Raw genomic sequence first — 12,491 nt, 5'->3', positions numbered from 1 at the left:
AATTACTTGAAAACAATTCATCCCTTCATCCAGTGATATACAAACAATGATGACATGTCAGGTCTGTGTTTTCTGACGTGTGACAATACTGAAGTCACCATGTGGTTAATTTCAGTATCTTTGACCAGGTCAGGAATAGAGAAGCCATACATGTCTTCCTTTACCAATTACAAAAAAAACCAAACAGAGTGAGTGAGTGAGGGAGTCAGGTTTAAAGCAGGGACGAATAGAGAAGCCATATGCTTTCCCTTTTTGGTCTAATGCTGCTTGAACACTATTTCTTGTATACTACAGTGTGTCAGCTTGATATGGGAGGAAAGCTCCAAGTGATGCAGAGTTTAGACATTTACCTCTTCGGTGAAACACGAGTTTGGTGCTGACAAACGCAGAAACATAATCAGGTACAAAGATTGGACCCCACAATCAAAGGTTTCTGGCACACCTATGGGAAACAACAAGCTTGGCACTGTAGATGGCAGGCGACTGTACTGCCCAAAACTAAAATGTGATCCTGCACCTTTAAATAAATTTGAAATAAATTGGTTGCAGCTCCAACTCAGTGCATACGAACTACAGCTCATTGGACTCATCAGAAAATAAAAATGTGGTCAAAGCGTTAACCAACCACTAGAATATAAAGATCTTTGACTGGAAAAACCAGCCAAGTATGAAACCCCCGATTGATATGTACATAACATACATGGTTATAATAAATAAGATATTAGCAACACAAGACACACATGTAACGAGGAAGTCTCCGCATCATATGTGATAAATGAGCTGATCACCCAGGTTTACCCATGATGCATCAGATATCAGCTTTCCATATAGGATGCAATATGAATGTGTCTCCTGTCGGTAAACACTCTCCTCATACAGCGTTGGTAAATGGCCCTCAACATCTTCCCGAGTTAAGTGGAACCACCAGACCAATCTGTCGTCCCAGACTGGTTCTTCCTAACACAGTCTGCAGACAAAGATGGAGGAATTATGCCCAGTATTTGAAGTGAAAACCTGGGAAGGGTTGTCCAAGACCTTCTGATGGATCAGTTGTGTCCGCATCCAAATGACTTCCTTGATAAAAACATAGGAGTTTTCCAATAAAATACCTTACCAGAGACAGATGCTGTACATCACGATGGATGGACGCAATTGGGGACTTGGAGATGTGTGATGAGGTCACCGGCTTGTTCCACTGGTTTACTGTTAATGTTGCTTATTTCTTTCAGTTTCGGCCGCTACAGATTTCCAGTTATCACATTATCACCACTGTTTGTTAATCAGTCTGTATAAAACCTCTATGTATCTTCGTCAGTAAGAGATCAGGTGTGAAATGGGTTAACACAGGGTTCCAATGGGAGTGAGTGAGTATGGTTTTACGCCACTTTTAGTAATGTTACAGCAATTTCAAGGTGGGGGACGCCAGAAATGGGCTTCACACATTGTACCCATGTTTGGAATCGAACCTGGGTCTTCGGCGTGACAAGCGAATGCTTTAACCACTAGGCTACCCGGCCACCCCTGGGTTCCAATGTAGACACTTACATGATTAGGTGAGGTGAGGTGAAATGGGGTTTAATGTGTGTGTGTGTGTGTGTGTGTGTGTCGTGTACTAGTCAGAACTAATGCCAAGTTTATAGTGCTAGCTCACTGAGATACCATGCGGCAGTTTAACATGAGTACCCCACTCAGACACAGTATACAGACTCCGAGCCGACCAGTCCTAGTTTTTGCCCTTAATGCCAAGTGCCAGGTAGGGCAACAACAAGTACCATCTTTTGATGTCTTTTGGTATGACACGGCTGGGGATCGAACCCGGACCTTCTGCTCCCCGGGCAGATGCTCTACCAGTAGACCAGTAGACTACATAAGCCAGATTAAACAGGTGAGGTGAAATGGCACTCTACATCGCATTCAAAATAATTCACTGGAAAAGCTATATGCATGAATGTGTGTGTCTGCTTTTTAACTAGTACAATGCAGGCTTTATAGAACTAGCTCACTGAGATACTATAAAGGTGCAGTCTAACATGGATACCCCATTCAGACACATATGCTGACTCTAAGCAAGCCAGTTTTATGCCTCTTACGCTGAGAGCTAGGCAAATAAATGGCTAGGAAATTGAACACAGACCTTTTGCTCTCTTCGCAGTCGCTGTACCCACCACACCACAGAGACAGTTTTATAGGTGAGAGTTGTCCTTTCCCAAACACCACCACATGAACACATCACCAGCCAACTCACTCTCCAAACATACACAGCCGCCACAGTTGGCTTCAGTATAGGAACCAGAGTAATATGGTTGCTTGGTCTAGACTTGATCTACACTATGACTAATTGGCAATACTAGCAAATTTTCGCCTTCAAGTAACAGTTTCTTGGTGTTAGATTCAAATTTTATTATATATACCAACTTAGCAGTAATTGACAACCCCAATTACACAGAGTCAATGTCTAAGTTACACCTGTGGTATTAATTACATTGTCCAACCTAGGCAGAAGATGGGCACCAGGTTGTGTAGAATATACCGTATATGACCGCGTATAAGCCGAATTTTGAGGACCAGAAAAAAGATTCTGTAGAAAGGGGTCGGCTTATCCACGGGATACACTTTCATGATAGTATTTTTCAGATCGCCTGAATGACGGTCCGATAGATCACAACTTCCCGAAAGTTTGGAAGTTGCCACGACTAGAGCCATTATTGTTATAAATTATCAATAAAGTTATTATTATACACCAATGTTGTCATTATTAAAAAAATGTTATGCATGTTACTACTTCCGATAATAGGTTTTCAATTGAATGTTCAAAGTTTATCGTTCTTCGTAAACTCCACAATTTTTACATGTAACAATATATGTAATTCACAGCTATGATATATAATCCCCAGATGAAATCGCCATGACATACGTTTTGCAAAGTTCATAAATTGATAGAGAACAAGTGTCTACCTTTATTGAAAGAGGCAAAAAAACAACTGTATCGGCGAGTTATTCTGTTCGCCATTTGCATGTGATCATGTGATCATGTGATCAGCTGTTTCCTGTGACGTCACAAACGGTGACCACTGTGTTGTTGTTGTTTAAAAAGCAACACGGTACACAAGGAAATGAGCATTGATAATAATGGGCCGATTGGTATTGTCATGTTGTTTACACAAACATTTTCAAGTTGTGGGTGCTTGATCATGTTGGGAGTAGGGGCTTAATTCCTTTGTTTTCGAGAGATTAGTTTAATAAACTGGAGAAGCCTGTGAGTAAGTGATGGTCATTCAATGTGTTCATAGTATGATAGTTTATTTAATTCAATTGGATTAACATACAATAGTGGTGTAAAGGGGGTTGGTTATAAAAGTTGGTATATTTTTACTGACTGACATTCTCATCATGAGTTTGAAACGAAAACGACATGCTTACGATGTTGAATTCAAACTGCGAGTCTTCGCTCTAGCTGAAATATTTTCTTACAGGTACATAATTCTATATACACCGATTCAAAAAATGGCGCTTCGTTGTTGATGGCAACATATCACGATCATTATGAGATTAAAAAAAAACACGAGAAACAGCTTCCCACATTATGAAAGTGTACGACTGGTTTGTTAAATCTTTATTAGAAATAATAATGACTTTTTCAATATAATTACACCGTTTTTCATCTTATATTTTTGAATATCTACGAGTACCAGCACATGTCTTGCAGTCCGACTTCGCAGTGTTTTTTTGCCTTTCAATTCCTGGTTTGGCTTATCTGCGGGTCATGTCCTTTTCTTTCGTATTTCAATGGTCAAGTTAACACCTCCTCGGCTTATCTACGGGGTCGGCTTATCTGCTGTCATATACGGTAGTCACAATCATGCCGTACTAAGTTAAGGACCACCTGATGCTTCCATATTACTATAGTTAATCTGTTTTTGTTGGTTTGTTTGTTAACGCCACATTTAGCAATATTCCAGACAATCCAATGACTGACATCATGAGCATCGATTTTCACAACTGGATACAATGACATGCATCAACCAAATCAGTGAGCCTGCATGACCTCTTACGACAAGCATATAGTCCCCTCTTATGACAAGCACGGTTGCTGAAGACCAATCCTAATCCAGATCTTCATGGGTATATATAGTTTATCTGTCATGTTATAGTTAATCTGTCATGGCATGAAAGAATCGGGTAGTCCTTAATTATTTTGAGCCTGCCGACCCTACTGAAAAGCAGCTGAAAAAGAAATGTTAAACATAGAAATAGTATTTTTTTATGTCTCCTGCTGGTAATATAGACCCTCAATAAAAAGTGTGTTATATAAATTCCATGTCTACATCATTATCAGTGATTCAACAAGACAGCTGCAGTTTTAACACCACAAAATGATTTACATATAAATAAATAAATATATTATTGACACTGCTAGATCTATTTATTGCTATTTCTATTTCGACCGACCTTGTGTAGAAAAGCTAGAACAAATCTGTGAAACATAAAAGTTAAGAAGTGTGGCCTAATGATACAAGTCCTGTCCTCACATCTGCTTCAGTAGGAAATTGTGGGTTTGAATCCCGTTCACCACGTTTATGTTTCTAGGTTTGTCAGCACCATACCCGTACTCGTGGGTTTCACTGAAGTGGTAAACATCTGAGACCTGCATCACTTCGGGCTGTCCTTCCACATTAAGCTGACACGACGCGATATAACTGGAATACTGTTAAAATCGGCGTTAAACCCAACTCACACACACACACAGTAGGAAATAGTCAGTACACCTATATCAGTGTGCCACCATTCATCTGACCTACATTATTCCTTTAGCAAACTATTACAGCAACCGCTGCTGGAACAGAGGACAGGGGGCACCTGTTATCAACCTGTGATGATCATCTCCAGGTTCATTCCCAGACCCAGTCATTCGTGTCATGCAACACTCATCCTTAAACACCACCACTTTGTTCACGGCAGAGTGTTATAAAATCTATATGTTCTCTTTGACTTGCAATGTCATGTTCATTCCACAGATGGACACTTTTTGGCTGGATCAACAACTATTTAGGAAGCAAAGTGATATAAGATCAATCTAGTCCTGGCCCCAATGGCCAGCCGAAAGGTTCGATGACAATGGCTTACTCATTCATGTGTGTTGTTCCTGGCCTTGGTGAGAGGTAAACATGGCTGATCAGTTACAAGAGTTGCATGGTCTGAGTGAGTGAGTTGGGTTTAACGCCGCTTTTAACAGTATTACTGTTATATCGCAGCGTGTCAGCTTAATGTGGGAGGAAAGCCCGAAGTGACGCAGGTCTTAGACGTTTACCACTTCGGTGAAACCCACGAGCACGGGTATGGTGCTGACAAACCTAGAAACATAATCGGGGCGAACCGGGATTCGAACCCACAATCATAGGTTTCTGGCGTGCCCAAGGGGCACAACTCTGCACAGCCAATCGCAACACCTTAGACGACTGGGCCACCTGTGTCCCCTGCATGGTCTGAGCTGCACATGAACACATGACTTGTCACCGTCTACCCGTTATCTTGCCTCTGTGAACAAAGCCAATACCTCCTGCTGCAGCAGTCGACACGATGACAGGTGGTGACTGTGTGGTCATTGAGCCTGTGATGCCAGACATCGGGGGTATCTTGTTAGCCCCATGCCCTGTTTGCAATAAGTCTGACACAACAGTGGAAACTCTGCTATATCTGTCTCCTGTCAGTGTCTACCACTGCCCTGTTTGCAATAAGTCTGACACAACAGTGGAAACTCTGCTATATCTGTCTCCTGTCAGTGTCTACCACTGCTCTGTTTGCAATAAGTCTGACACAACAGTGGAAACTCTGCTATATCTGTCTCCTGTCAGTGTCTACCACTGCCCTGTTTGCAATAAGTCTGACACAACAGTGGAAACTCTGCTATATCTGTCTCCTGTCAGTGTCTACCACTGCCCTGTTTGCAATAAGTCTGACACAACAGTGGAAACTCTGCTATATCTGTCTCCTGTCAGTGTCTACCACTGCCCTGTTTGCAATAAGTCTGACACAACAGTGGAAACTCTGCTATATCTGTCTCCTGTCAGTGTCTACCACTGCTCTGTTTGCAATAAGTCTGACACAACAGTGGAAACTCTGCTATATCTGTCTCCTGTCAGTGTCTACCACTGCCCTGTTTGCAATAAGTCTGACACAACAGTGGAAACTCTGCTATATCTGTCTCCTGTCAGTGTCTACCACTGCCCTGTTTGCAATAAGTCTGACACAACAGTGGAAACTCTGCTATATCTGTCTCCTGTCAGTGTCTACCACTGCCCTGTTTGCAATAAGTCTGACACAACAGTGGAAACTCTGCTATATCTGTCTCCTGTCAGTGTCTACCACTGCCCTGTTTGCAATAAGTCTGACACAACAGTGGAAACTCTGCTATATCTGTCTCCTGTCAGTGTCTACCACTGCCCTGTTTGCAATAAGTCTGACACAACAGTGGAAACTCTGCTATATCTGTCTCCTGTCAGTGTCTACCACTGCTCTGTTTGCAATAAGTCTGACACAACAGTGGAAACTCTGCTATATCTGTCTCCTGTCAGTGTCTACCACTGCTCTGTTTGCAATAAGTCTGACACAACAGTGGAAACTCTGCTATATCTGTCTCCTGTCAGTGTCTACCACTGCTCTGTTTGCAATAAGTCTGACACAACAGTGGAAACTCTGCTATATCTGTCTCCTGTCAGTGTCTACCACTGCTCTGTTTGCAATAAGTCTGACACAACAGTGGAAACTCTGCTATATCTGTCTCCTGTCAGTGTCTACCACTGCTCTGTTTGCAATAAGTCTGACACAACAGTGGAAACTCTGCTATATCTGTCTCCTGTCAGTGTCTACCACTGCTCTGTTTGCAATAAGTCTGACACAACAGTGGAAACTCTGCTATATCTGTCTCCTGTCAGTGTCTACCACTGCTCTGTTTGCAATAAGTCTGACACAACAGTGGAAACTCTGCTATATCTGTCTCCTGTCAGTGTCTACCACTGCTCTGTTTGCAATAAGTCTGACACAACAGTGGAAACTCTGCTATATCTGTCTCCTGTCAGTGTCTACCACTGCTCTGTTTGCAATAAGTCTGACACAACAGTGGAAACTCTGCTATATCTGTCTCCTGTCAGTGTCTACCACTGCTCTGTTTGCAATAAGTCTGACACAACAGTGGAAACTCTGCTATATCTGTCTCCTGTCAGTGTCTACCACTGCCCTGTTTGCAATAAGTCTGACACAACAGTGGAAACTCTGCTATATCTGTCTCCTGTCAGTGTCTACCACTGCCCTGTTTGCAATAAGTCTGACACAACAGTGGAAACTCTGCTATATCTGTCTCCTGTCAGTGTCTACCACTGCCCTGTTTGCAATAAGTCTGACACAACAGTGGAAACTCTGCTATATCTGTCTCCTGTCAGTGTCTACCACTGCCCTGTTTGCAATAAGTCTGACACAACAGTGGAAACTCTGCTATATCTGTCTCCTGTCAGTGTCTACCACTGCCCTGTTTGCAATAAGTCTGACACAACAGTGGAAACACTGCTATATCTGTCTCCTGTCAGTGTCTACCACTGCCCTGTTTGCAATAAGTCTGACACAACAGTGGAAACTCTGCTATATCTGTCTCCTGTCAGTGTCTACCACTGCCCTGTTTGCAATAAGTCTGACACAACTCTGCTATATCTGTCTCCTGTCAGTGTCTACCACTGCCCTGTTTGCAATAAGTCTGACACAACAGTGGAAACTCTGCTATATCTGTCTCCTGTCAGTGTCTACCACTGCCCTGTTTGCAATAAGTCTGACACAACAGTGGAAACTCTGCTATATCTGTCTCCTGTCAGTGTCTACCACTGCCCTGTTTGCAATAAGTCTGACACAACAGTGGAAACTCTGCTATATCTGTCTCCTGTCAGTGTCTACCACTGCCCTGTTTGCAATAAGTCTGACACAACAGTGGAAACTCTGCTATATCTGTCTCCTGTCAGTGTCTACCACTGCCCTGTTTGCAATAAGTCTGACACAACAGTGGAAACTCTGCTATATCTGTCTCCTGTCAGTGTCTACCACTGCTCTGTTTGCAATAAGTCTGACACAACAGTGGAAACTCTGCTATATCTGTCTCCTGTCAGTGTCTACCACTGCCCTGTTTGCAATAAGTCTGACACAACAGTGGAAACTCTGCTATATCTGTCTCCTGTCAGTGTCTACCACTGCCCTGTTTGCAATAAGTCTGACACAACAGTGGAAACTCTGCTATATCTGTCTCCTGTCTGTGTCTACCACTGCCCTGTTTGCAATAAGTCTGACACAACAGTGGAAACTCTGCTATATCTGTCTCCTGTCAGTGTCTACCACTGCCCTGTTTGCAATAAGTCTGACACAACAGTGGAAACTCTGCTATATCTGTCTCCTGTCAGTGTCTACCACTGCCCTGTTTGCAATAAGTCTGACACAACAGTGGAAACTCTGCTATATCTGTCTCCTGTCAGTGTCTACCACTGCTCTGTTTGCAATAAGTCTGACACAACAGTGGAAACTCTGCTATATCTGTCTCCTGTCAGTGTCTACCACTGCTCTGTTTGCAATAAGTCTGACACAACAGTGGAAACTCTGCTATATCTGTCTCCTGTCAGTGTCTACCACTGCCCTGTTTGCAATAAGTCTGACACAACAGTGGAAACTCTGCTATATCTGTCTCCTGTCAGTGTCTACCACTGCCCTGTTTGCAATAAGTCTGACACAACAGTGGAAACTCTGCTATATCTGTCTCCTGTCAGTGTCTACCACTGCCCTGTTTGCAATAAGTCTGACACAACAGTGGAAATTCTGCTATATCTGTCTCATGTCAGTGTCTACCACTGCCCTGTGAACATATGGCAGCTGTGCAAGGACATCTGATGTGTGTAACAGTCCATATCTTCACATATTTAGATAGATCAATACCAACAAATTATTTCATCAAGCAGCACCATTACAATTATAGTCAGAAACTTGACAAAACGTGTGCTGACAATGATCACACCAAGTAGTGCGGTACATCAGATATATTCAGGCTTGGGTGGCTCACACTTTCTTTGAAGCCAGGTTATTTGGGGGTATTCTGTTAGTTTTATAAACTTGCACACACATTTAACTTCAGACATTTTACTTTTACATCAGCATGTTAAAACTTAGAGAAATATGTTTTGCAAGGTTTCCGAAGACCTGGGACCTGGCTCTTGTTCCACAAAGCGATCTTAGTGCTACGTTGATCATAAGCCAATGATAAAGTATGGGAGTTGTCACCAACTTAGCAATAAGATCACTTTGAGGAACAGGATCCTAGTGATTTTGAAACAAACAAACAAACAAACAAACAAACAAACAACCCAAAAAATACATTTGTTGTTCTTTAAGAACCCAAAGGGAAACCTGCCTGTAAGCTCGGCAACTGATAAGTTCTATGTATGGCACTTTACATTATATGTCGTCATATCAAATATGTCAATTAAATTAACTTTGTATAACATGTGACAAAACTTTGATATACATTGATGCTTCATGTAAAATAGTTACAAGCTTTCAAGACATACAAGTGTTGTCATGGCCACACATTACACTCAGAGCAAGACAAATCATGTTCAGGAAGGACTACAGCAGTGTTTCTTCATAATGTTGCAATGCCACCAGATGAAAACGAGAGTGTGTTTCTTGAACTTTGTGGTACTGTAAAGATCAATACTGATGCTAGGATGGACCAACAGTCTTATCAGGTATGCATTAGTGTTCCACACCCTGGGCACCTCAGTGCTCTAACCTCACATTGCAAATACCACACTCATCAGACACAGGTCACAGACTGAGGGTTGAGGGTGTTGATCAGGACAGGACAGATATGGGTTATAGACAGAGGGTTGAGGGTGTTGAACAGGACAGGACAGACGTAGGTTACAGACGGAGGGTTGAGGGTGTTGAACAGAGGACAACAGACGTGGGTTACAGACTGAGGGTTGAGGGTGTTGAACAGGACAGGACAGACGTAGGTTACAGATGGAGGGTTGAGGGTGTTGAACAGGACAGAACAGACGTGGGTTACAGACTGAGGGTTGAGGGTGTTGAACAGGACAGGACAGACGTAGGTTACAGACGGAGGGTTGAGGGTGTTAAACAGGACAGGACAGACGTGGGTTACAGACTGAGGGTTGAGGGTGTTGAACAGAGGACAACAGACGTGGGTTACAGACTGAGGGTTGAGGGTGTTGAACAGAGGACAACAGACGTGGGTTACAGACTGAAGGTTGAGGGTGTTGAACATGGCAGAACAAACATGGGTTACAGACAGATGGTTGATTGTTGATTGTCTATTGTTCAGACTATCAACAATTGTCTGATAGCTTCTTTACTTCATGCTATCGGTCGGTCGGGTAGCCTAGTGGTTAAAGCATTCGCTCGTCATACCGAAGACCCAGGTTTGATTCCCGACATGGGTACAATGTGTGAAGCCCATTTCTGGTGTCCCCCACCGTGATATTGCTGGAATATTGCTAAAAGCGGCATAAAACCATACTCACTCACTCACTTCATGCTATCATACTGGGCTATTGTCAAAGGTTGCAGTGGTATATCTGTAATACTGCCAGCTACTGGCCATCATTGTTAAGCTGTAATTCACTCTTCCTTGTGGAAACCCTTTATGTACCCAATGCATGTTTACACAAGTTCCCCTGGACCAGTTGCACCGAGCAGCCTTACAAGACCTGTTCTTAGATTAATGACCGTGTCTTTAACGTAGATGGCTATTTTATAATGCTACCATCCCTTTGAGGAACAGGATCTACACAGGCAACTTTGTGCTACAATAACCCTACATGTTCCACAGTACAAGCCAGATCAACAGGATCTACAGAGGCAACTTTGTGCTACAATAACCCTACATGTTCCACAGGACCAGCCAGATCAACAGGATCTCCAGAGGCAACTTTGTGCTACAATAACCCTACATGCTCCACAGGATAAGCCAGATCAACAGGATCTACAGAGGCAACTTTGTGCTAAAATAACCCTACATGTTCCACAGTACAAGCCAGATCAACAGGATCTACAGAGGCAACTTTGTGCTACAATAACCCTACATATTCCACAGGACAAGCCAGATCAACAGGATCTACAGAGGCAACTTTGTGCTACAATAACCCTACATGTTCCACAGTACAAGCCAGATCAACAGGATCTACAGAGGCAACTTTGTGCTACAATAACCCTACATGTTCCACAGTACAAGCCAGATCAACAGGAACTACAGAGGCAACTTTGTGCTACAATAACCCTACATGTTCCACAGTACAAGCCAGATCAACAGGATCTCCAGCAGAACGTCTTTTCCACATGATCTCATGTTTGCCAGAAGTCAAATTCTGTCTCAATCAACTGTCATTTGGATTCACCTCAAATTCTTTCCTATTCACTTCATATATTTTACCATCTTTTGAACCATTGTCAACACATTATAGCTGCCAAAGATTACAGTCGCCACCTGTGTATGCAATGGAATGAGTGCCTTGTGCTTCTGAAACCTTCATATTAGCTTAAGGCATCCTTTGACACCCATAGAGCATTGAGGGCCATTGAATGCTAGAACGAGTGATGAGCTGAGTTGAGCTGGTTACCTTCCCAGGAGGATGTCAGCTTAATAAGACATAAATACAGATCACTAGAACTAACAGACGCCACCTGACTCTAAAGAGTTTAAGATTCATCAACACTTGTACTCTGACAAGTTATTCACTAAGGTGTTCAGGAAGAAATCCTTCGTGTTTAGCAAACTATTACTGGGTGAGCAAAGATGGTTACATTGTCAAACACCTGGCTCAGACCTCAATATGAATTAGTAGTGATTCAGTGATGATTACCTACACAATGTTTATGTCAATTGTTCAGTAAATTACAATAGCTGTCAATATGACATTTCACATACATGCGACCACAAAGAATTCGAAACAGTCACAATGTCATTAACCTTTTACTGTTATGAAAACCATGAAACTGAAACAGGTGGAGGCTGCTGATGCATGAACAAAGAGAATGGTTGGACCATTTGGTAAAGTGATACGGTGACCCTCATAAACTGTCATCCCGTATCTCCTTAGTCCTGCCAGGAATGTGTTCAAGGCTTACAGTCCTGCCAGGAAAGTGTTCAAGGCTTACAGTCCTGCCAGGAATATGTTCAAGGCTTACAATCCTGCCATGAATGTGTTCAAGGCGCACAGTCCTGCCATGAATGTGTTCAAGGCTCACTGGCCTGCGAGGAATGTGTTCAAAGCTTACAGTCCTGCAATAACTGTGTTCAACACTTACCATGAAGCCCTTGTACCACTTGAGAATTTCACCCTTCTCAAAGTTGGTGTTGGACACAAGGAACTCGATGTCCTCATCTGGCAGTTTCTTGGAGTTGCAGCATCCCATCCTGGCCTGAAGGTACGCCTCTGGTCATCGAC

General features: G+C 42.8%; 1 protein-coding gene across 4 annotated transcripts in view; it reads right to left on the bottom strand.

Moving 5' to 3' along the window:
* LOC139480324 (neuronal calcium sensor 2-like) overlaps positions 1-12,491 on the bottom strand; it is a 237,514-nt gene that overhangs the window by 31,237 nt on the left and 193,786 nt on the right. For all 4 annotated transcript variants that reach the window (XM_071263379.1, XM_071263378.1, XM_071263380.1 and 1 more), the window contains one exon: positions 12,352-12,491. In XM_071263379.1, coding sequence (XP_071119480.1) covers positions 12,352-12,459 — 108 coding nt within the window. In that variant the 5' untranslated portion in view covers positions 12,460-12,491. The remainder of the gene's footprint in view (positions 1-12,351) is intronic.

The sequence above is a fragment of the Haliotis cracherodii genome, unplaced genomic scaffold (assembly GCF_022045235.1).
Source record: "Haliotis cracherodii isolate W230 unplaced genomic scaffold, xgHalCrac1.p SCAF_4, whole genome shotgun sequence".
Classification (NCBI taxonomy): Eukaryota; Metazoa; Mollusca; class Gastropoda; order Lepetellida; family Haliotidae; genus Haliotis; species Haliotis cracherodii.
Note: the sequence above shows the minus strand (reverse complement) of the source record. Positions and strands in the feature narration are given on the sequence as shown.